The sequence below is a fragment of the Sceloporus undulatus genome, chromosome 4 (genome assembly GCF_019175285.1).
Source record: "Sceloporus undulatus isolate JIND9_A2432 ecotype Alabama chromosome 4, SceUnd_v1.1, whole genome shotgun sequence".
NCBI classification, from domain to species: Eukaryota; Metazoa; Chordata; class Lepidosauria; order Squamata; family Phrynosomatidae; genus Sceloporus; species Sceloporus undulatus.
This window is the reverse complement of record NC_056525.1, coordinates 65,530,743-65,555,911: the sequence shown is the minus strand read 5'-3', so window position 1 is coordinate 65,555,911 and position 25,169 is coordinate 65,530,743. Positions and strand designations below refer to the sequence as shown.

Below are 25,169 nucleotides of genomic sequence, written 5' to 3'. Positions count from 1 at the left end.
TGGTCTTTGTGTGACTGTTTCTCTCATAGCCTGGTTACATTTTCTGACTCCTGTTTCCTATGAGCTTAATCAGTTTTGGGCTGTGTCACATTGGTTCCCAGTGCCTGGTTTCCATTCTGTGCCTTTAGCTAGAATTACAGTGTGCCCTTGGTATCCAGCGGGATTTGGTTCCAGGATCCCCACCTCACCCTCGATGGATACCAGTGCTCAAGTCCCATTAATAGCAATATAATATAAGGGAATAGCAAAATGGTGTTCCTTATGTAAAATGGCAAAAATCTAGGTTTTAATTTGGAATTATGTATTCTTTTAATATTTTCAAGCCAAGGATGCTGTATTTGTTGAATGTGTTTTACACTCTTTGGCAGAAGATTTCTTTTTTTAAAAAAAGTAATGTTCCTTGCCCCGTTTTGATTCCCTTAAGTTTTGACAATACAGCAAGCAGCATTACATGCTCTTTACTATACAGTTTATAGGATGGAAGAATTGAACTAGAGTAAAAAAAAAAGGGGGGGTGTACTGTTGCTGTGTTCCTTCAAGTAATTCACGACTCATGGCTACCTTAATGCCAGCCTATCATGGGAGTTTCTTGGTAAGATTTGATCAGAGGAGATTTCCCATTGCATTTCTCTGAGGCTGAGAGAGTGTGACTTGTCCCAGGTACCGCAACAGATTTTTCATAGCTGAGTGAGGATTCCAACACTGATCTCTACAGTTTTAGTGCAACACTCAAATCACTACACCATGCTAGCTCCAAACCTGGGGTTAAACCGACTAAAAGACTTCTCTAGACATTTAAATTTAATTTAATTTAAAGGTTTCATTTTAATTGTGGAAGTTGTTTATGTCACTATTATTGTCTTTACATTCAGTGATACATAAGAATTCTGATTTATGAGTAACATTAGTATAAAGAAAATACAGTAACTAAGGATTCTCTAAAGTGTGGTATGGGAGGAGGTCAAGGGGGGGTGACACTATGAGTTACCGGACCATGTGACACCAACCTTAGTGACGCCACTGTCAAGCCTGTCTATTCCAGTTTCAAATAACAGAATGAAAGAGTGCAAGTCCAAACGTAGTTTTATTTGTAATCAAGGGAAAACATCATTCACAGAGAGACAATCACTCTTAATAAAAGGTGGTAGCAGAGAGGGACTTAAAGGGTTGTGGAGGGAAATATTTACCAATTCCAGATGCATAGCTCTGATCAGGGATACTGTGAGATGGAAATGGCTCACAAGCTGCCTTTGGTATGGCCAACTCAGCTGGGGAGTCAGGCATATTTATAGTGTAAAACATATCCCAGGGCAGATTAGAGTGAAGTTTCCAGGAGAAGAATGTGCAGGGAAATTGAGAATGTACCTTGGACAAAGATGTATCACTCCAGGAGGGGAATGTATTTGGATTTCTGTTCACTTGTAAACACAAGATCTATCACCCATCATCATTCCTCTCAGTGCAGGGATTATGCAGATTCCAATCTTGATCACTTGATCATACTGGCTATGTGCTCTTGAGCTCCTGCATGCTGAACTGCCTGGATTTCCTTATACAGTAAGACCAATTTCCCCCACTGGGGCACCCTTGTGGCTATGTGCTCTTAAAATCCCCTTTGGCTAGTACAATAAACATTAACTTGACTTGAAATTTGATATTGGCACATGGGGGGGGGAATGCAGAGAGCCCGACCAAAGTCAAATAAACTTTTCAGCAATAAATCACTGTTTTGTTTTGTTTGTTTGTTTTTTTAAAAAAGATTTAATTAAGCTGACCTTTCCTATTTCTGTGGGATATACAGGACAGCTGCTGCACACAAACAGTTCAACTGAGGAAATAGAACCAGATTTGCACATCAGTCAGCACAGCGTCATTCACTGAATTACAGTTTCTCAGCTTTTGTGTTGGTTTGGCCCTCCTTTAAAAAGAATCTATCCTTGCACTCTTGTCTGAAGAGTTCAAAGGCCATTTCTTTGTCTCAGGCAATGAAAAAACAATATTCATTTTACTGTTCAATTTCTGGATTCCCACAATATATCATTGTGGTCTTTTTGCTTGTATGGTGATCACAATCCATATAATTACACATTTGTATAGAGGGCACACATCTACAATTGAACTTTAGCTGTTAAAATAGCCTTCCCCAACCTGAAAGCATCAAAAGGTACTGAACTGCAGCTCCCATAATCAACATGTAGCAGCCTGGCTGGGTGTGGACTGTGGGAGTTGTAGTCCAGTATCTCTAAAAGCATCAGGTTGAGGAGACTGAACTCAAATTTCCCCCTAGCTATGTTTACTTGGCCATGTATTTTGTTTTCCATATCAGAGCAAGGAAGGGAAAAGGGAGAATGCTATGGGGAGAAGTGGTAAGTTCACTTTAGGATATATAACATGCTAGCAAGGAATCAGTTTGAAAAAAGGGCAATGCAAAGGGCAGTTTCCTGTCCCTTGTCATTCACCCAATCAGTTCCATTATGTACAATAGAACACGCTCCAAAGGACACTAGGCAGTTCTCCTCCAGATCTACCTGCATATTGTTATACCCCCACTGGATGTCCAGGCTTATTCTTCTTCTTCTTCCTTAAGCCACACTGAGCAATGAATCCATACATAGTGACAGCTCATCATGAGGCTACATCATTCATTCACTGAGAGAAGTAATCCCCTCTCAGTATTCAACTACAGAGCTTGAGACAAAAAATAACAACACATTTATATAGAGCTGGGTGGACGTGCGTGTCATGCAGTCGAAGAGCTGAAAGAAGTGGCTGGAAGGAGGCTGAGTGTGGGCATGTGCTGCTGAAAAAGATTATTCTGCATATACCTTCTGCTGTATCCTATTTCTGCATATAGTGATAGCCCAATCCCACCCTTGCCTTTCTCACAAGCCAGGTCATTTCCTTTGGGCAAATGTTCTTCATTCCTGTCCTGATACCAAGTTCCAGATGCCTCAGATCTCAACCCTGACTGGAGAACTAGTATCTATGAGCCTACGGTCACCAGATTTTTTTTTCTGGTCCTGCTCTATGCCCTTTGTAACAGGCAAACATAATGAAATTCACCTACCATAGTGCAAGAATGGCTGGCAGCCTAGCAAGGACATTTTTGAGCATATTTAGAGTAAGTAAGATGCCCAGCTTTTGAACCCTTGGCTGTGCTTTTCACAGTTGCCAGAAATTAGCAGGCGGTTGTGTTTATCTCCTTTCAATGAAAAGCTTCACTTGCTAATTCCTGAAAATAAAAACCCTATTCAAGGCACTGCTACAGAGGCCAGTTCAGAAGTGTTTATCTTCTTCTTTTCTTGGCATCAAGATAAAATTATCAGATAAGTAAGCTTCACCATCTGCTTAATTTCTTAATGTTAGGCTTCTTTGAAACATTCTGAAACACAGCCAAAACCTCCAAAGGGGAAAAAGTAATAACTGAGGACCTAACTAGAGCTAGTAGTGACCAACTCTTTCCATCTCATTCACGTACTAGATTTGGGCATAGCCGGCCCAGGGCATTTTGCTGCCTGAGGCTAAAGCAAATCCATGATGCTATAACTGTGTAATAGGAAAGAACCCCAAGAGTTATTTAACTGTGAAAGTTCTGCAAAATCTCAACTCCAGCTGCATCTGCACTGCAGAAATAATGCAGTTTGACACCACTTTAACTGCCATGGCTCGATGCTATGGAATTCTGGGATTGTAGATTTGTGAAATATTGCCTTAGAATCATAGAATCATAGAGTTGGAAGAGACCACTAGGGCCATCCAGTCCAACCCCCTGCCATGCAGGAAATCCAAATCAAAGCATCCCTGACAGATGGCCATCAATCCTCTGTTTAAAGACCTCCAAGGAAGGAGACTCTATCACCCTCCGAGGGAGTGCATTCCACTGTCGAACAGCCCTTACTGTCAGGAAGTTCCTCCTAATGTTCAGGTGGAATCTCTTTTCCTGTAGCTTGCATCCATTGTTCCGGGTCCTGTTCTCTGGAGCAGCAGAAAACAAGCTTCCTCCCTCTTCAACATGACATCCTTTCAAATATTTAAACAGGGCTATCATATCACCTCTTAACCTTCTTTTCTCCAGGCTAAACATCCCCAGCTCCCTAAGTCATTCCTCATAGGGCATGGTTTCCAGACCCTTCACCATTTTTGTCGCCCTCCTTTGGACACGCTCCAGTTTCTCAATGTCCTTTCTGAATTGTGGCGCCCAGAACTGGACACAATATTCTAGGTGGGGCCTGACCAAAGCAGAATATAGTGGCACTATTACTTCTCTTGATCTAGACACTATACTTTTATTGATGCAGCCTAAAATTGCATTAGCCTTTTTAGCTGCCGCATCACACTGTTCACTCATGTTCAACTTGTGGTCTACTTGGACTCCTAGATCCCTTTCACACATAGTTTCATTCAGCCAGGTGTCACCCATCCTATATCTGTGCATTTTATTTTTCCGCCCTAAGTGCAATACCTTACATTTCTCTGTGTTGAATTTCATTTTGTTAGCTTTGGCCCAGCTTTCTAGTCTATTCAGGTCATTTTGAATCTTGATCCTGTCCTCTGGGGTATTAGCTACTCCTCTTAATTTGGTGTCATCTGCAAATTTGATAAGTGTGCTCCCAATTCTGTCATCCAGGTCATTGATAAAGATGTTGAATAGCACTGGGCCCAGGACAGAGTCCTGTGGGACCCCACTGGTCACTTCTCTCCAGGATGAAAAGGAGCCATTGTTGAGCACCCTTTGGGTTCAGCCGGTCAACCAGTTACAAATCCGTGTAACAGTTACCTTGTCTAGTCCCCATTTTACAAGCTTGTTTGCAAGAATGTCATGGGAAACCTTGTCAAAGGCCTTACTGAAATCAAGATATACTATATCCACAGCATTCCCTTCATCTACCAAGCTGGTAATTTTATCAAAGAAAGAGATTAGATTTGTCTGGCATGACTTGTTTCTCTGAAACCCATGTTGACTTTTTGTGATTATGGAATTGCCATCTAGATGTTCACAGACTCTTTGTTTAATTATCTGCTCCAAAATCTTTCCTGGTATTGATGTCAGACTAACTGGACGATAATTGTTGGGATCCTTTTTTTTCCCCCTTTTTGAAGATGGGGACAACGTTTGCCCTCCGCCAGTCTGCTTGGATCTCTCCTGTTTCCCAGGAATTTTCAAAGATTATTGCCAATGGCTCCGATATTACATTGGCCAGTTCTTTTCATACCCTTGGATGGAGTTCATCTGGTCCCGGAGACTTAAATTCATTTAGATTAACAAAGTGTTCCTCTACTATCTCTTTACTTATTCTGTGCTGAAATTCCCCTATTCCCTTCTCTGTCAGAGAGCTCTGATGCCACTACAAGCTCCAGGATCCCATATTAGTGAGTCTCAGCATTTAAAGCAGTGTCAAAATGCATTATTTCTGCAGAGCAGATGCAGCTTCAGTTTCATAACACCCCAGATAATTCTAATGACAAGGTCAGTCCTGAGTTTGAGTGTAGGAATATTAACTATGAATAACAACAGCGGTAGATCATACTTTACTCTTTTAAAAAAGCACAAATATAAATTGAGGTTGCTCTGTTATGTATGCTCTACATTCTCCAATCCATGTGCTGTGGGCCATGGATTTCAGCAGAGAGATCTTTGCTGAATATTACCTCTCCTCCTTTTTCTTAAAAACTGCAGAAGAGGTGGGTACAGACCAGACCAAACTACCACATTGGAATGGAGACACAACAGGGAGAATCGGAGAATGTTCAAATGAGCAAACAGCTGCTCTGTCTCTAAGCTCACTTGGTCAGAATGGCTTCCCACACCTGCAGTCACAGGGAGATCCAGGCAAGTTAGAAGGCAAGCTGAAAGGCAGGAGGGATGCCTTTAGCTTGCCTATTCTGGATGCCTTTGCAGACAGCTCATTACACATGATGTACACACTGAGTGATTAGCACTGATGTCCCTGCCACTCATGTGCAAAGAGGACAGTCACAGGGGAGCAGTGAGGGATGCAGCATGTGAGGGAGAGTGGGTGGGAGTGAAATGCAGCAGCTCTCAAATAAAAATGTAGTCAGTGCCTGATCAGGCATTTGCACCAGCTGCTTATTGTCCAGAAATAAGTGAGCAGATGTTGGGGACAGTTTCCTTTGTCCACACCCTTTGGCTTTGCTTGAGAGCTATCTTCCTCCCTACTGTGCTGGCATGCACATACATGCTAGACCAACACAAACAGGGTCAAACCCATTCATACAACAGTGAATCTTGCTAGAATAGCTCCAACTCTGGATACAGAAAAGTTTAAAACAGGGTTGTGTGATGAGTGCCTTCCATATTTTTTCCCAGGCTGAATCAGTCGTGTTACCTGAGTCTAAAAGGAAAGGAAAGTTTCTGCCCCTTCCTGTTCTCTTCCCCATGCTAAGTTAATTGAGTGCAAACTATTTTTCACTCTGAACTTAGTCTGCAGCAACTGAAGTCAGCTGAGGACAAAGGGGAGAAGAGGAGAGAACTAGGACATTTTAAAAGCAGCGTTGGGATGGCAGAAGATTAATGGGTACCTCACATCACTCTGTCCTCATTATATATGTGTCATTAGCAGATATTTTAATCTCTAATTTTAATTCTATCATGTTTAATCCTGTTTTAAGAGGGGGATTTGAGACATAATATTGAATGTGGATATTTTAATGTGTTGTGAGCCACTTTGATTGTCTTGTCACAGAAAAGTGGGATAAAAATAAAAGTTTTATTTATTATTTATTTACTGTCTATGCCAAATTGTAACAGTTGGAGGATGTGTCACCACTGGCTATGAATCTAAGAACACAGAAAAAGTAACACTGGATCAGACCAAAGATCTATCAAGTCCAAAATTGTGTTCACATAACAGCATTGAACTACAACTCTGGAGATCAGGGTTTGATTCCCTGCTCTGCTGTGGAAACCCACTGGTTGACCTTGAAAAAGTTGCAAACTCTCAGCCCCAGAAAACCCCATGATAGATTTGCCTTAGGGTTGTCATTAGTCAGAAAATGACTTGAAGCCACACAACAACAACAACAACAACAACAACAACAACAGCCAGGTAGTTACCTGCAGAAATTCCACAAGCAGGACAGGAATGCAACTGCACACACCATTGTATGTTCCCCAGCAACTGATCAGGGTCATAGCCAAAGGGGGGGGTCCAGATCCCCCTTCCATTAGATACAATGAATGGTGTGCGCCGCTGTGCCGCCATACCCAAGCCCCATTATAATGGTGGCACTTAGTCTGGACCCCCCCCCTTTCCCAAAATCCTGGCTATGTCCCTGAACTGATATACAGGTGCTTGCTGCTTCTTCTAATATTAGAAGTTATACATAGCTATCTAATATGGCTAACATCACTGAGAGTTGCTGTGTAGGAACACCTGGAGGGTAGCAGTTGATCACCCTGGTTTCAAACAAATGTATAGACACCTGCATTGATACATGTCTGCTTCTTTTAATCTCCCTCTCTGCCCACGAGGCTGTACATAAAACAAAGCCAGATTTTATCATGAATGGTCGTCATTTCAAAAAGATGAGGACTCAACCTCCCATACACTCCTCCATTCTTGTTCCTCCTCTGCTAGAGAGCAGAGCGCATTTTCCCAGGCTGGAAATGGGGAATGATCTATGGGAAGACCAACTTTTTATTGATTTGTTGATTTGATTGATTCATTGATTGATTTTTAAATTTTATTTCCCCAAGTTCTACCTATACTCACTACACGTGGATGAAGCCTAGAATATACAACCACTGGAAAATTGTAAGTACCAGTAGATGCTATAATAAAACTTGCTACCACTTGTTGTGTATGCTACTTGTATAACTTCTGTATTACACAAGTGCAACATTTCAGTTTGAGAGCTCCTTTCAGGATTTATCATAGTGAAGCCAAGATTATAATCTGATCTATTTCAGTGAAAGGATCTTCTGGATACCCTGACAAGTAGTGAGATCCCATTTCAAAAAGTAGGAGCTTTCCCATTTTTCATAACCCCCCCCCCCAAAGGAACAGTAAAGGGCAAGCTTTCCCTACATGAAATAACTGAGAAGACTCTTTTTAATATTTCAGAACTGGGGAAAACAGGGGATTCAGCAACTGGTGACTTTGTACAATTGGGCGGGGGGGGGGGGGATCAGTACTTAAAGGTATCCTAAAATATGCCAAATTTAAAAGACAAGCCTAATTAAGAGGAGACAGCCAGTTGGCGGGCTGGAAATAAACAGTCAGATATACTCAGGGAGGTTTCTGGCATTCAGTCAGAATGCATTTATCTAGAAAAGGATATGACCAGATGAGAAGTACTATGAAATCTTTAATTACAGGGTCTTGTTTAGCAAGTTGCCTCAAACCAAGATTCTGGTTGCCTTTTTTGTCACAAAAGTTTATCTGAAAACAAAATCAAATGAATTGCACAAATAAATCCCAATAACATTAGAAAGCAAGAAAATCAAACAAGATAGGGAGGGAATAAATAAGGGAGACAGATTGTGAGAAGATTGCCGAGGAGAGATAAATAGATGTAATAAGAAAGCAAGAGCAGGAAATGTATATTAAAGAGATATAATGGGAGAAAGTGATGAGTTTTTAGAACATGCAGAAGAATCACTAATCAGGAAAAGGAAACATTTTTCCACCCAAAGAAAGAAAATGTGTGTGTATGTGTGTGTATTAGAGAGAAAGAAAAGAGAATAAGGAAATCAGAACTATTTAGGGAGGATTGTTCATGAGAAAACAATTATGATGGGAGTTTAGGTCTGGTGTTGCATGCGCCCCCTGCCAATCTACATACTGGTAGCAACTGGTGGCTTCCATGTCAGTGATACAGTGGATCTGCTCCAGAACTTTGACGGAGCAATCCATGATGCTGAACCAAGATGAAAGCTTCCAGCCACAGGGGCGTATAGCAAAGGTGGGAAGTATGAGGACCATGGGATGCATGGAGCCTTTTGGGTGTGGGTTCAGCATAGTATCTGGGATCTTGGCACCTCCTAAAAGGAAACTGGCTAAACAATAATTGAGAGACAAAAAGCATTTATGGTTTTTTTTAAGCATCAGTAAGGCTTTCAAACACTGTTTGAGTGGTCACAAACAGTGAAACCCTCACTTAGAATACATCTGAAAGGCAAATGTTAATCATGCAACATCATTTGTAGTCGCTCCAAATGATAGCTGTGATGGTGTTGATGGTATAGAGAAGCATAAAATGGAGAGGTACAGGCATCAGATCCCATCTAATCTTGGATACTAAGCAGGGTCAGCTCTGGTTAGTACCCAGATGGGATACCATCAACAAATACCAGGTTCTTCAGGGTATATTTCAAAGGAAGAGAGTGGCAAAACCACCTCTGAATCTTCCTTGCCTAAGAAAACCCTATGAAATTCATGTTGTCAACAGGCAACTTGAAGGCACATGCACAGGTTTTTTTTCTATGTGTGTGTTCTGGGCTATGGAGGATGCCCAGACCAGCCATCTAGAGAGGGTTAAAAAACTGGAGGTGCCCACAGGCTCAAGTTTCTTAACTCTAGATCTAGATACTGTGGACATTATCACATGGGGAAAATTGGGGGTATAAACAGCAAAAATTATGTGAAAATCATGCAATCACGATTAACATTTTCACACACATGGCGATTAAAGAGCCATTATCCCTGGAATAAACAGGCAATAAACAGCAGCAAATCATTCATGGTATTTCCCTGTGAATGATTTGTTGCTGTTTATTGCTTGTTTATTCTCAGGATAGTGGTACTTTAATCACGACATCATGTGAAAATGTTAATTGTCATTGCACAATTTTCACACAATTTTTTCACTGTTTAAAACCTCGATTTTCCCCATGCGATAAAGTCCTGTGAAATTTGACCTTCTCTTCTATGTCTGCACATAGATTGGTCCATGACAACCACTCAGACAAATATAGGCAAATGCCTTCCATCATTTGGAGACACTTAACATGCTATGGGAAGGTTGAACTTCACTGCTGTGTGTATTTACAATCAGTGCTGTATGTATGAAGAAAGAAGTTTCTGAAAATGCTGAATAAAAATGCATTTGGGAGCACTGACCCACCATAGTTCCTATCTATTTATCATGAATAATCAGATATATGTTTCCCCCTCCAAGAATTCTGGTAGCCCCAAGATGCACATGCAGTAGACAAACACTGTATATAGCATGTTTATGTATGCACGTGCCTTCAGGTTGCCAGTCATCATAAGCTATCCCATGAATTTTATAGGGTTTTCCTAGGCAAGGAATACTCAGAAGCAGATTGTCATTGCTTTCCTCTGAATCTAACCTATACCAACTAGTATTCCATGAAGGTCTCCCATTCAAGTACTAACTATCTGCTTAGCTTTCAAGATCAAATGAGATCAGTGCATATAATACGAGTCTTCAAGTGGCATCTTTTGTTGATCCTCATACTCCTTCTATGACAGAAATGATCTACTTCCATCTTAAAGATGTGGCCTGGAGCAGCCAACAGCCTCTCCTTTGTCAGATCATATTACCTGACCATCTATCTCGTTCCTCATCCCCATGTGTTTAGAGAGGCTCCCTGCCTTTAACAGCAGCATATCAGAAATTTGCTTCAGATTTCCCAAGTACAGAGATGGAGTGATTGCTAATGCTTGAGATGTTGGCTTTTGACTACTAGGTAGTCATTAAAGGGTCAGGACCAGAGACAATAGCCTGTACTTCAGGCAAGTACTGTGACAGAAAGAATATAGGGTAACAGAAATAGTTTGGCTACAATCAACTAGAACAGGTGAACAGGAGTAATTGTACGGCTCTTAACTAAGGCTCCTTCAGGACTGGAAGATGGATCCAAACTATACCAATGGCAGGCAGCAGCTCCCATGACAATGGGATGGTGAATCTGAGGCCCGGTACATACTGCACTGAAAAGGTGGGCTGGAGGGGTTCGATTTTCCTACGGAGGGATGCTGCAGCAACAAAACTGTGTGGTGTCCCTCCGCCCCAAAAAGAACCTGGAAAAACCATGTTCTTCTTGGGATGCCGCATGTGATGTAAGCGACACACAGCAACATCTATATGCTGTGTGTCACTTACGTCATGATGGCGGCCCCCATATGGACAGAAGGCCACCATCGTGACATCCTAGGGTTAGGGACTGTGCAGTTGTTGCATAGTCCCTATCCCTAGAACGCCATTTGGACGCCACTTCTTGGCGGTATGTACTGGGCCTGAGTTTTGAAGTAATCCATTCTGTACACAATCTCTAGCTTTTATTTATTGAAAGTTATTTATTTAAAGTTTAGATTAAAACCCAGAGCAAATTCACCACTCACACTGTCATAAGAGCCACCAGATACCACTGGATTCAGTCATCCTAATCACATAACAAAAGGAATCACTGAGACTTGATGACTAACTTAAGTCACAGTGATCAGTCAAGTGAACCTACAATTTAGGTTCAAAACACACTGCAGAAATAATCCAGTCTGAGACCACTTTAACTGCCCTGGTTCAATGCTAGGGAATTCTAGGAACTGTAGTTCTGTGAGACATTTTGCCTTCTCTGTCAGAGAACTCCAGTGCCACAATAAACTACAATTTCCAAGATTCTCTAGCACTAAGCCAAGGCAGTTAAAGCAGTCTCAGACTTCATTATTTGTACAGTGTGCTTGATACCTAAGTCAGGGAATTTTGTGTGCTGCCTCATAATTGCACTATGAGCTACGTATAAATAAGCACTAGATTTTCTAGACTTTGGTCAGTATGGCACTTTTTCTGTATATTCCAGCCACTATATTCCATATGCAAAAGTGAGTAACACTAAAAGTTATAAGTATCATGTTACAAGTAACATAATCACCTGTAACAAAGGGGGAGGGGGGTTGGCTTTGGGGGGGGGGGGTTGTAACAACAGCACAGTGAAATCACATTAAAAATAAAGTAACAGGCATATAATACTTTAATTGAGTGTCTGTATGTAAAAGGTGGTGTTTTGTACTAACTTTTGAGTTACTTGTTATAATTTTATGCATTTTAAGGGATTTTTTTTTCAGTTTTAGGCCATTCTCTTATCAATCATAACACGCACACACTCCAAAAATAAAGTAATGTAGTCAGTATCACACACACACACACACACACAGACACACACACACACACACACACTTAGAGAGTTTTGTAGTCTTATTTTAGACAATTTTATTTTGTATCCTATTTTATTAAATTTGCTTTTAGTTAGTCTGTGTCCGTTTTAACCCCCTATTTGAGTTTTAAGTGTGACTCAGTTTTATCTTTGTATATATGTGGACATTTTGATATTTTTTATGTTGTATTTTATATGTTGTAATTTCTAGCTGTATTTAGTATTCTATTGATATGGTCAGCTTACTAATCAATAAACTTGTTGTTGTAGAGAGTTTTGAAACAAGTTACAAATTACTTTATTTCCAAATTCCAGCCATATGCACAGTGTAGAACACTGCATCTGAGCATGGCTTTTTAAAAAGCTGTCCAAAATTACTCTTTTATCCTAAAGCAAATATATTTTAAATACGATGTGAATATCTTTTTTAAAAAATTAAATGCAGTAAAACAAAACCTTTGTAGCTTGAGTTTTAAAATGGATTAATAAACAGAATCCTACAATAATACTGCCTTGAAACAAAATAGTAATGGTGTGCAAAAATGAAGCGGAAAAGCTGTGATTTGGTTTAACTGGTCCAAACACCACTGTTTGTGATGTGTGTCTTCAAGTCATTTCGGACTTATGGCAACCCTAAGGTGAATCTGTCATGGGGGTTTCTTGGCAAGATTTGTTCAGAAGAGGTTTGTCATTGCCTTCCCCTGAGGCTGAGAGAATGTGACTTGCCCAAGGTCACCCAGTGGGTTTATATGGCTGAGCTGAGATTTGAACACTGCTCTCCAGAGTCCTAATCCAACACTCAAACAACTATGCCACACTGGCTCTAACACCACTACATACATCTAAACCATATCTTTTCACCAGCCCATAAGCAATCTATACATGCCTAAATTATGTTGCTCTTCAGTTCTTTCTTTTTTTAAAAAAAAAAGGCGTGGGGCTCTGATTTTGTGAGGATGGAGAAAACAGAAGAAATTTGGTCCATTTGATCACAACAGCAGATAGGTGTTCCAGAAATAGTGAGTGATTAAAAAACAGCAATTCCACAGAAAACTAACCACCCCATCTAAGTATGCCTGCTGCTGCATCTCCAGACATGTATTCAAAGTACAAGGGAGGGAGGCAGGGAGGCAAATGAAAAACCAAACAGATGGCTAAAAATATATACAGGAATCCTATAACATCTTTAGCTTTGTCCGCACCAGGCAGCTCAGAATCTCCTGCCTCCAGAGCTGCCCCAATCCTCCCCGGTTGCAAAGCCTTCTGCTGTGACACCAGGCAGCTGACCCCATGTTCATCCCATCAAGCTACATGGTGCATCCACCACCACTATAGGTCACTTTGCTCTGAGATCACAACAAAGTTTCCAGCAATAGTCACCTGGCTAGAGACATCCTTCTGACTTCAGAGTGAGCAAATGGTGGCAGTAGTGGATGTGCCTGACAGGTCATTAGGCTGCATTTCAAACAGCCACCTGGCATCAGAGTGGAGGGCTCTGAATCTTCCCAGAAGATCCAGACCAATCAAGGACTTTTAAAAATCTGGGGTAAAGGGGGTAAAACTTGATTTTGGTGCTGAGAGGGCTGCCCATTGTGTGGTCTGCTTGCACCACAGCTGGGCTTTGGGCCATGCATTGTCTGGTCTCCCTGCAGAAGGAGTGTGAAGACAGAACCTTTGAGACAGACTGAGGGAAGTAAGTTTGTAGCATAAGTTTATTTAGACTCAGATGCATGATGAATGTCTTTGAATCAGATGTCTTTGAATACTACAAACGAAAGGTCATTGTTGTTCTTGTTCATTTATATCCTGCCCTTTCCTCAATATTGAAGCTCAAGGTGGCTTACATAATATCAAAACTAGAACAGATTAAAAACATACAAAAACAGCAGACCAAATTAAAAACATTTTTTAAAAAATCAGTAAAATATATTATAAGTCTAGACATTTTAGAAAAAAATTTACCCAAAAAAACTGAGTCAACTTATCCACAGGTCAATGCAAGTACTGCACTTTAACTCTTATTAAAAATGGAACCATCCCCTGGTGAAAGGCAAGAGTATAATCTGTCCTGGAAGCACCGACCCTTCTCTACTCTCTTATCCATCCAGCCTTTACTGTGAGTAGAAACAGTGGTGCCTGCTGGAATCTTGTAGTTTCTTTAGCATTGTTTTCTTTGCTTCATCCTTTAGATTCTTTGTTACATGCACCTTAGTTTTACCATAGACTTATCCACAGGTCATATCAAAATCCATAATTTTGACCTCAGAACCTACCCTTGACTTATACATGAGGTCGACTTATAGTCGAGTATTTATGGTAAATGCTATTTTAAAAACCATTAAGCAATCTGTAGAATTAAAGCCATTTAAAAATTTCTTCAAATACAGGATATAGAAAAACAACAAAACAATATACCATTTAAAACTCATTGTGGTCAATTTCTGCAAGCCTATTGTGATAGGAAAGTTTTTAGTTACCAGCAGAAGGAGAACAGTGAGGGTGCCTCCCTAGGGGTAGAGTTCCAAAATCTTGGAGCAACCACCAAGAAGGCCCTCTCTGTGATATCCACTATCCTTGTGAAGGCAGTGGGACTGGGGTTGCAAATCCATCATTTAAATGTGCATTCAGGTTTGCATATCATAATATCCAGCATTGGAAACATTACTTTTTTGGACTACATCTCCTTATATTTCCCAGCTAGGATGGCCAGTGCCACTGTATTCCAAACTGGTTACTTTTCTAAATTATGCATTATTATCAAGGATGGGGATTCATGATGCATGAAGCAAGAAGCTCCAACATAAGCCTTCAAGTAACTCTTGTCTTAAGAACAATCTTGCCCAGATATACAGACCTGAGAAATTGACACTACGGATGTACTTAAGTAGCTCTGCACCATCCACTGGGTCCATCTTAGGGCAGAGGCCGATCTTCCCAGGACAAAGGTTTTTGTGCATGTTATGTAGTGCGTGGCCCATGGCATAAACTGCATCAATGACAAACTGCACCTTTCCCTCCTGCTCGTAGGCTGAGTCCTGACCAATCCGTTCTCGATCTAGAACAGCAACAAAAAAAGACAAGGTGCAGAGTTCAGTCATTGCTTCACTTGGCAGCTACAGACTCCACATGCTGTCCATTTCTTTTACAATCCAATAATTCCTGAAAAATAATTCAGGCCCTGGAACTTATACCAGTGTCAGGAGGCTGGCTTGCAGGCTTTCATAAGCCTGCTTTTTCTTGCATGGAGTTTCCACTGAGGAGATGTATGCAGTGAGGAGGAGAATATAAAATACAACAGGTCATGGGTGAGAAGCATAAAACCACCAGTGGGTTTGCTGTACATGAAGGGGAAAAATGAAAGTTATTGAGCACCCAGACATGAAAAGATTGCTTTTATAGAACCAAAGAACTGGGCTAATGGGTTTTTTGCCCGCAAAAGCCACAGAAGTACTATCCAGTACCATTCATAGGATTACAGTGAATTTAAAGTATTCTTGAATAAAGAGCAGGGCACAGGGTATTTTCTGTCACGTGAAACCAAAGGTTTGTTTTCTGCCTAAACTGGTTTCTCAGGCGGGTGTTACAAAACTCATTCTAATTGTGGGTATCTCTCTTTTGTACAACAGTTAACAATCACATGTTCTCAGCAGCAACAAGAGAGACATAAAGGTATTCAAGTTTGAAGTGTGAAAATATTCCCACTAGTCTCCCATTCTGTTGCAATGATGGTGTCTGGAAATTCAAAACATGATCTGACAAAAAGAAATAGAAAATGGTGATGTGTTCATTCATAACAATTGGCCCCAATCTATTGCAGCTTTCCCCTGCTGGAGCCCTCGAGATATATTAGATCTAAATTTCCAATAACCCCACGCAGCATGGTGATTTTTACAACCAATGGTAATCAAAGTACTTTCATCACAAGTTGTTGGGGAAAAGCCTGGTCTTTCACAGGATACTAGAAAATCTTCATTCCAAATAAAACTGCACCAAACATGTCTTGAATTATTTCGGAGATTATCACATTAGCTTCACTGCCAGTACAGACTTGGGATGTAACTTTCTTAAGGCAGATCTTATCGCATTCAGCCATTGCCAGGAGGTATGCAGCCCATATGCAATCGGCCTTCTCCAGACTTGTCCCGCATCTTTTCAAGAACAGGAAAATCCAATTCTTGAAAAGCTATGAGAGAAACCTGGGTTGCATAAAGGCTGCATATTGCCCAGTGATGGATGAATGCAATAAAATCTGCCTTAATAAAGTTACATCCTGGGCCAATCCTGGCAGTGAAGCTAATGCGATAATCTCCTCCTTCTATGTATATTGCACAGCTTGGACAAGTTGCTTTTTTGTGTGTGTGTGGACTTCAGCTACTAGAATTCCCATTCTATCCAACTTGTCATATGAAAGTAAAAGTGAAGCGAGTATATGTTTGTCCCAAATGTCCCCTCAGTTCCCTATCTTCCTCTGTTGAGGAAGAGATTCTTCAAGGAATTCTATTCCTGTTCACTTGAACACAAGAAAGAGAAATCTCCATGAGATCAGAAAGGTTATCAGCATTCCCAGTTGTACAACTGCTTCCACTCATCTTCAAATTGTGAGACAGGAATGCTGGGAGTGTTACATGTGTGTACATCCATGACCCCTTTGCTTTTATTCCACACATATGCATGACAATGGGACTGCATAGGTGTTTGTCATTAGAAGCATGTACTTTTCTCGTGGCCCAAGCTGAAACATATGCAAATATTATTCAGCTTTTGGTATCATCCATCTCACTCTCAGTCACTCTAGCTAGCATCAAGTATTGAAGGTGCTACAGAGAGTGTCAAACGATGGTCTGTACAACATCCATCAGTTCCTAGATATGCTCTATCAAGCCTTTACCAATGCAAGACACTCCTCTGGGTTTTCTCCCATCCCAGTCCTCCTCCTCCACATCCACCCACTCATCCACGCCCACTCTATTCTCTAGCCAGCACTGGCTCACAGGATCATTCAACTATAGACTAATTACCTATGACAACTACCTGCCTTTTTCTGTCATAACCATCCTTGATGGGACTTGAAACATACTAATCGTTTGGCAAAAGATACTGATTAATGCAGTGTGCCATTAATTAAAGCTAAAAGAGGGTCCTCTGTGTTACACTCTAGCATGGCTCTGCAAAAGTAATCTATCCTCTTCAGCATGCCAGCCCCCAGAACTACCTTCTCCCTAATCGAGATGGGGGGAATGACTGTTCCCATGATTTTATGTATGATGGGCCTGCATGATGAGCATTTGGCAACCTCTTGAAAACATCTCATCTATGAGACCAAGGGCTCATCCAGATGCAAAAAAACCTTGAGGTTTGATGGACATTGTACCTGTCTGATTGGGCTGTTTGTTATATTTACAAAATGCACCTTCTCTTTTGATTGATTCCCCATGAATTTCTGGTACCAGATGCAACTTCTTAAGTCCAGGACAGGAGGTGGTGTGTTGTTGTTTTTCCTGTCCCAGGAGTTACTAACACAGGCAGAGGTTAATTTCCTACCTCTGTTGCCATTGTCTGGTATTCTTTGTATTCCTAAACTAAGTGGTCTGATAACTCCTACTGGTTATATGTTCCATGGGGTAGGATAGGTAGGTAAAGAAACCTCTTGGCACCACAATTAACTGCATCTGAATCAGAACAAAGAAGATGGATGAAATCCCACTATATTTACAGAATGACTGGATGCAGGGAAGGAAGTGCTACAAGGAGTGTAATCAAGAAACTGAACAGACTAACATTTATTGGGACTATTAGCCATCTGAAGGGGCCCCAAGACACTAAATATACTTCCTCCCACAATATGCTGAAATTATAATTTACATTAACCCCTTGTTTCTATGGCAAATTAGTCTCCTTCGCTTCTCATATACACAAGCCCAACACATAAGGACAGGTTGCCTGACCACAAAGACAAAAACAATCACTTTTACTGCTTTGTGTAACAAGGCAACAGTTATATTTTTCAAAAACAGATGAAACAACACTTGTAGAAATAGGCCAGTGTTTTTTCAAGGCCACAGATAAATGCTCACCATCTCAAAGCTACCTGTGACAAGGGACCAAAGCACACTCAAGAAATAGTCCAGTTTAAGACCACTTTAACTGCCCTGGCTCAATGCTAGGAATTCTGGGAAGTGTAGCTTTGTGAGACCTATAGCTTTCTCTGTGAGAGAGCCCTAGTGCCAAAACAAACTACATTTCCCAGGATTCACTAGCACTAAGCCAGGTCTTAAACTGGATTATTTCTGCAGTGTGTTTTGGACCAAGGAGAAACATTTTGACAGATCGAAAACAGAAGAAGTAATCAAATCAGGATTTACATTCTCCAAAGACAGGGGCGGGATATAAACCGCCATATAGTACGTATTGTATACGTACTAGGGTTAGGAAGGGGCGGTGCTTCCGCACCCCCCTAACCCTAGTACGTATACAATACGTACAAGATGGCAGTGCCCCTTCCACATGGGCGCCGCCATCTTTACGTACTGGACGCATAGCGTCCAGACGTGTTGCGGCACCTATGACTTCGTGAATGCGCCAGCAGCGCTTCGCGACGTCATCAGTGCGCCGCAAGAAGGAGCTCCGAAATGGAGCTTCTTTTTTGCTCCGCGTGGGAGCCGCGCGGTTTGGTTGCTGCAGCTCCCGCACGGAGCAAATGGCACTGGCGGGGAAGCGCCGCAAAGCGGCGGTTTGTATCCCGCCAGGGTGTTCTGTGCATGTCCTGACTATGTACACAAAACCATAGGATTCAGAGGGGACAAAAGTCTATCAAAACTGGTGACATTTTGCAATGGAAAGCTGAATAGGACTTTTGGTGAAAGTCCTAATTTTCTAAAAATAAGAGGAATGGTGAATTCGGCCCAAAATAGCTTAAGATTTCAAGTTGCTCTATATATTATGAGAACTGATTCTCCAGATTCTAGTATGGCATGCTTGTGCAATTTTTAAAAAAATATTTCATTAACATCTTCTTTAAAAAAATAAATTTAAAAAGACACACAAGTAATACAGATCTACCTAATTTGCATTTATCTTCTACATTATCTTTTCCATCTTCATCATTTTATTTCTCTTCATGCTTGTGCAATTTATGAAGAATGTGTGCCAAATGGCAGCATTTGTATGGAAACTACACTCTTGACCACTGGGTCCTACTGCAATTTATATACCTGGGTGCCAGTTGAAACATCATATAACAGGGTGGGCAAAGTGCAGTATTCCAAATGTTGTTGGTTTGAAACTCCCAGCACTCCTCCCTGTTAGCTATTTTGGCTAGGGCTGATGTGAGGTGCTATCCACCAAATCTACTCCAGTAATACAAAGACAACTTAAAGCAGTATTTTGCAACCAGACACAAAAGACCACATAGTGTCCCCATTTCATGTACAGAAGCTGACTAGACTGGTGGTTAGGTTTATTTATGAATATTTAAATCTTGTGAAAGACAATAGGGTTTCTCCATGTTCCATATTATAAAAGGAGATTACCTTTTCCTTGTTTCAAATATAATTAAAGCTTCTGACTTGTATAAAAAGGGGGGAAAGTAAGAAGTCCCAATTTTGCACTGTAGCTATCAGCAATCCAAGGAAAGAGGGAGAAAAAGCATACACACTAAAGGATGCCACCAAAAGGGTAATACAAATGATTAGGGGTGTGAGTTTGTGTGTGTGTTACATATGCTTCCCCAAAATTGAATATATTCTCACATAAGAAAAGGTCAACTCAAGAATTCTAGTTATCATAAAAGAAACATGCTCAATACGCAAGAGTATAATATCATTCTAAATCTATGTAAGAATCTTTAGATGAAAATATAGTATTAATATTAATAAATGAACAAAATTCCACTATGTTGTACAATATAAGGTCAGCATAAAGGCCAGGCTGCTCACCAGTTCATCTGTGCTTATGTAATTATTATAGGATGTTAAAAATTTCAAGCTTCAAAAAAGTCCTGACAGTATGTCAAGATGTGATAGATAGATGTTCACACACAATATAATCCAGCCCTTAGGCTGTTTTGTACTACTGACTTTCCTGTAGCTTGTTGGACATTAAGGAGAAGAGAACTCCTGTTACTGAATTTCATTATTGTTGTAAAGAATTCCAGTTAAAATAGACTGTGTGTGTATTGTGTCTTTAGTTTAGACTATTGCATGCTCTCTTTTCTTTTCTTTTCTTTTCTTTTCTTTTTTTGGTAGCACTGAACTATTAAGGACACAGAAGCTGCTTGAGAAACTGCCAGAAATACCATTGTTATGGCCTAATGGCCAAATTTTCAACATCAAGCACTCATACTGTCTATAGCTAACCTTGCCAGATTAGAGAGGTGACCTTCAGGGAGTCCTAAGGGACAATCATTCAAAGAGGAGCAAAGTCAGTGGCAGACAATGGCACCATTCACCTTCCATTCTGTAAGCGCCAACTGGAAGACATTATATAATTGCATTTTAAAAGCCAAGGCTAACGCCAGCTTAGGTTTTATGAAAAAGATAGCTTGGGTTTTCAACAGTTTCTAACATGACTAAAATAATGTCTGTTTTCTAAAAGTTGCATAGCCTAGTGATGGGGCCATCCTTTCTCTTTAGCCATAAAAATTATAAAGGATGATGATTAGAGAACTTTTATAAACATATGGGAGATTTTCTACTGCCCATATTTCAGTACCTTGATTTTGCATTATAACATTGCTTCAAACATAAATCATATACAACATATGGAACTCTCAGCTTTCCCCACCCACTCAAGATAACTGAAAAATCAATTTATTTTTTCCATTAAAATCAAGAATTATATCCACAGTGTTCCAATGGATCAGTTTTCAGAAACAGAGGCATTCTGAAGGAATGACAAGGGTGTCAGTGGGCTGCTGCTTAAATTAATCTCATATGTAACCACATAGCAATAGCATATAGTTAAAAAGAAATGTTGTGCTTGATCAAACCAAAGATCATTCTAGCCCAGCATCTTGTTCACACAGTGGCTAACAAAATGCACTCACATGCAGGACATGATGACAATAATACTCCTATCCCATCCTGTTCCTGTTCTCCTGCTACTAATATACAGAGACATATTGTCTACAGTGCAGGAAGAAATATATATCCATCATGATTATTAGTAATTTATACTACAGCCCTATTCTCCATGAATTTGTCCAATACCCTTTCAAACTTGTCCTGGTTGCCAGCTTGTGGCAAGCTGCCTTGAAATCCATGTTGGAAGTAAGGCAGGGTAATAAATAAATAAGGCTGTTAATGGTACTCTCTGGGGAAATCATGGCTTATTACAAACCCTGGTTTGTGATGGTATACTGCCAGACTACTTGACTTTCCACCAGTCATTAAAATAACCAGGAATTAACAAAAAAGCACAACCAATTCTAAAACTAGTTCAGGATTCCTTGCTTGTTGTTATCCTAAAAAAGCTAGAACATGAAGACAGGTCCTGTAGTGGGGTTTCTAATTCCTGCCTTGTTCAACAAATTTGGATTCCCAGTTCAGATACAGTGTTAGGATTTTGCCTTCTGGATAGTTTCTGCCTACCTCAGCTCCTTCCATTGACATGAGGAAACATGCTGGAATAAGCAGGCTGCATGTAGAAACCAGAGAACATTAAACTAAGCTCATGAACAATATAGTTTCTCTGGAATTCTGGTTTATTAAGATGATTAAGACCTTTGCCTAATGATTCTATGTCTGAGATTTTATACATTGCTTCAGCATAAAATAAATATCATCTGGCATCATTACTTTATATTGCTATTATACAACACTTGTACGTGTATGTACCTTCAACTTGGCTGCTGACCAACTGCAACCCCATGAATTTCATAGGCTTCTTTTAGGCAAAAAATACTCAGAGGTGGTTTTGCCAGTTCAGCACTACAGTATAGCCTACCACACCTGGTATTCACTGACAGCCTTCCATCCATGTACTAGGGTTGGCTCTTTAGTTTCCAAGATCAGACAAGATCTGAGAGAACCAACATAGCACAACACAATTGATAAGTAAGCAAGATACAGGATGGTGCAATATACAATGTGCAGAGGCAACTCACAATCATATGACACTTTATATTATAATGTGCTACTACATGCACAATGGTTCCACATACCCAAGAGCAATGGTGTCTCCGTCCCTGGTGTCACTCAGTGCAGGGGGGGCAGGGCTCCAGGGAGTGCAGCTTTCAGGGGCAATGCACACAGTTTCCCCCAGGGCTGCCCCATCCTTCTCCTCATGAGGAGAAGGATGGGACGGCACAGGTGCAAACACTTGGCCTCCCTCATGGTTGCCCAACTGATCTCTTCATGAGGTGCACAGGTTGTCATGGGGGAAAGGGCCCGCATGGTTATTACCCATCTTCTGGGCTGTCACTCAGTACAGGGTCATACTCCTCACATACCCTAGTGATGCCACTGCACAGGAGTACTGTTGTAATCATGCTTCACCCACCACCATCTGGATACAACCATAAAATGCCCTTTGCATGTATAGCACAACTTGTGCCTGTGTATGTCACCAACAATTTCTGACTACAGAGTAGCTTATGGTTCTTTATGTGTATGTGTCATTGCACAAAAAAAAAATCTTGCAACATTGTGCGATGTTCTTAGCTGCTACTTCTGGACTGTTCCATCTCTCTGTATCCAACAGATTTGCTTCATCTAACTGAGTCTCCTTTCTGAACAGCCATACAGAGATGCCCTCTTTTGGCTACCTCAGCCATTTATATGGCCTTTCAGTCTGATTTAAGAGTCAGCCCTTTCTCAGGCTTTTAAAAAAACTCAAAAACACTTTGCTCTACTGTAGCAACAGAAATCTTAACTTACTTCATCTTCATACAAAAGAATGAAGAATCTCAACAGTTTTCTCCATGCTGAGAATTTTTACACATTTTTCAATGATTGATTGATTGATTGATTGATTTTGCATTTCAGGAATTACCTGTGAAAATTTTATCTTTTTTGCATGCAAAATCAAATTTCAGTAATAAAAAAAATAAAGTTCTGGTCTTACCACTGTTGCTGAAATATGAAAAATTTCATAGCAGCTGACAATTTTTGACAGGATATCGGACTATACCAAGACATTCTTTGTCATTGAGACAAAGAAATGTGCCAATATTATTTACATCCCTACAGAGCACAATATTACTAGAACCATAATCTGTTAAAATAATCTGTTAGTATTAAACTTGCAGAGTGAATTAGTATAGGGTTGTGCTTGTGACACTTGAAGAGTATAACAACTCTGGAAAATGGTTTTCACCACAAAAGGAAAACTTAGGGGGTTGTTTTTGTTTTGTTTTTTATATTTGGATATCCTTTTATAGATTGAGTTGACATGTTTACAGGTCTTCTGGGCAGCTGTGTGCATCTCTTTCTCTAGTTATAAGCAGGGAGAAAAGCATTTATCCTTACAGTAGAAAGAAAGAACCAGAGAGCAGAAATCTACATATAGTAAAATAAAGGAGAACTATCTGTCTGTTTATTTCCCTTTTCCCCAGTTGAGATAACACTTTTCCAGCACTTGTTACATGTATTGCTACTGACTTATGAACAAAAGTTTCAACCAAATTTGGGTATTCCTCAAAGTGAAAAACATTTTTTGTGACTGGAATATTAGCCAAGGTACCTCTAAAAGTAAAATGTCAACACAAAATGTGTCATATTGCAAGGTCACTTTACAGATAAACGAAATCTGGCTTTCATAGCTGGCATCCATAGCTTTTTGTGGGTTTACCAGGCTATGTGGCTGTGTTCTGGAAGAATTTATTCCTGACGTTACACCAGCATCTCTGACTGGCATCTTCAAAGAATGCTGGCATGGAAGTGAGTGTAGTATATATACTGTGTGACCCTTAGTTGAGAGGAAGTGATTTACATGTTAATCTCTGTGTTAGTTTGTTGTTGAATTGCAAGGCCCTAGAGTGGGAGGATATGTGAGGAGGATTTGTGTCTATTAGTGATCCATTGTCTCCTTGAAAAGCCCCTGAACCTGGGTGATGTTCATTTGAAAGTGCAGAGTCTTGATTTTGGTGATGATTATGCTTTGTCTCCTTTGAGGGTTTCATCTTTACTGTGGATTTCAATGGCCTCCCTGTGCATTCTGACCTGATAGTTGTTGGTATGATCCAGAATTTCAGTGTTTTCAAATAGCATTTTATGCCCAGGCTGGTTTATAATGTGTTCTGCTACTGCTGATTTTTCTGGCTAGCCAAGTATACAGTGTCTCTCATTGTTTTTGTTTTTTTTATCCGTGTTTGAACACTATGTTTGGTGGTCCCTATGTAGACTTGTCTGCATGGTATGTGGTAGACCCCTGTGGCTGTGAGAGGGTCTCTTTTGTCCTTTGCTGAGCTCAGCATTTGTTGGATTTTCTTGATTGGTCTGTAGATCATTTGGAGGTTGTGCTTCATCATCAATTTCCCTATTCAGTTTGTGATTCCTTTGATGTATGGTAAAAATACATTCCCTTTGGGTGGTTGTTTGTCTTCACTCTTATGGATTTTTCTGGGTCTGGCAGTCCTTCTGATATCTGAGTTGGAGTAACGATTAGCCTGTAGAGCCCAGTCTAGGTGCTTCAATTCATCTTCCAGGAAGTGAGGTTCACAGATCCTTTTTGCCCGGTCTACCAATGTTTTTATTGTGTTTCTTTTTTGGCCTGGGTGATGGTTGGAGTTCTTGTGTAGGTTTCTGTCTGTGTTTGTAGGTTTTCTGCATACTGTGTGGCCCAAATGTTGGTTCAAAATGCATTTATGTACCCCCATTACCACAGTTCAGGCAACCAGATAACTTAACAATGGTACTGCGGTGTAGATGTGCATGGATGATGCCCATTTGCATTCCCATTCTTTGTCACTTTAACCCTCACTTCAGGATGGGACATGGTGCTCAACAGCCAATGTATCAGGCAGAGGCAACATTCTTAGCAAACTGATAACTAACTGACCAACAAGTAAAGATTATATCATGGAGGTAAATGT

General features: G+C 40.5%; 1 protein-coding gene across 1 annotated transcript in view; it reads right to left on the bottom strand.

Moving 5' to 3' along the window:
* GRM4 (glutamate metabotropic receptor 4) overlaps positions 1–25,169 on the bottom strand; it is a 456,565-nt gene that overhangs the window by 70,104 nt on the left and 361,292 nt on the right. Inside the window, exon 7 of the mRNA XM_042465970.1 lies at positions 14,994–15,194. Within this exon, the coding sequence (XP_042321904.1) occupies positions 14,994–15,194 (201 nt within the window). The remainder of the gene's footprint in view (positions 1–14,993; positions 15,195–25,169) is intronic.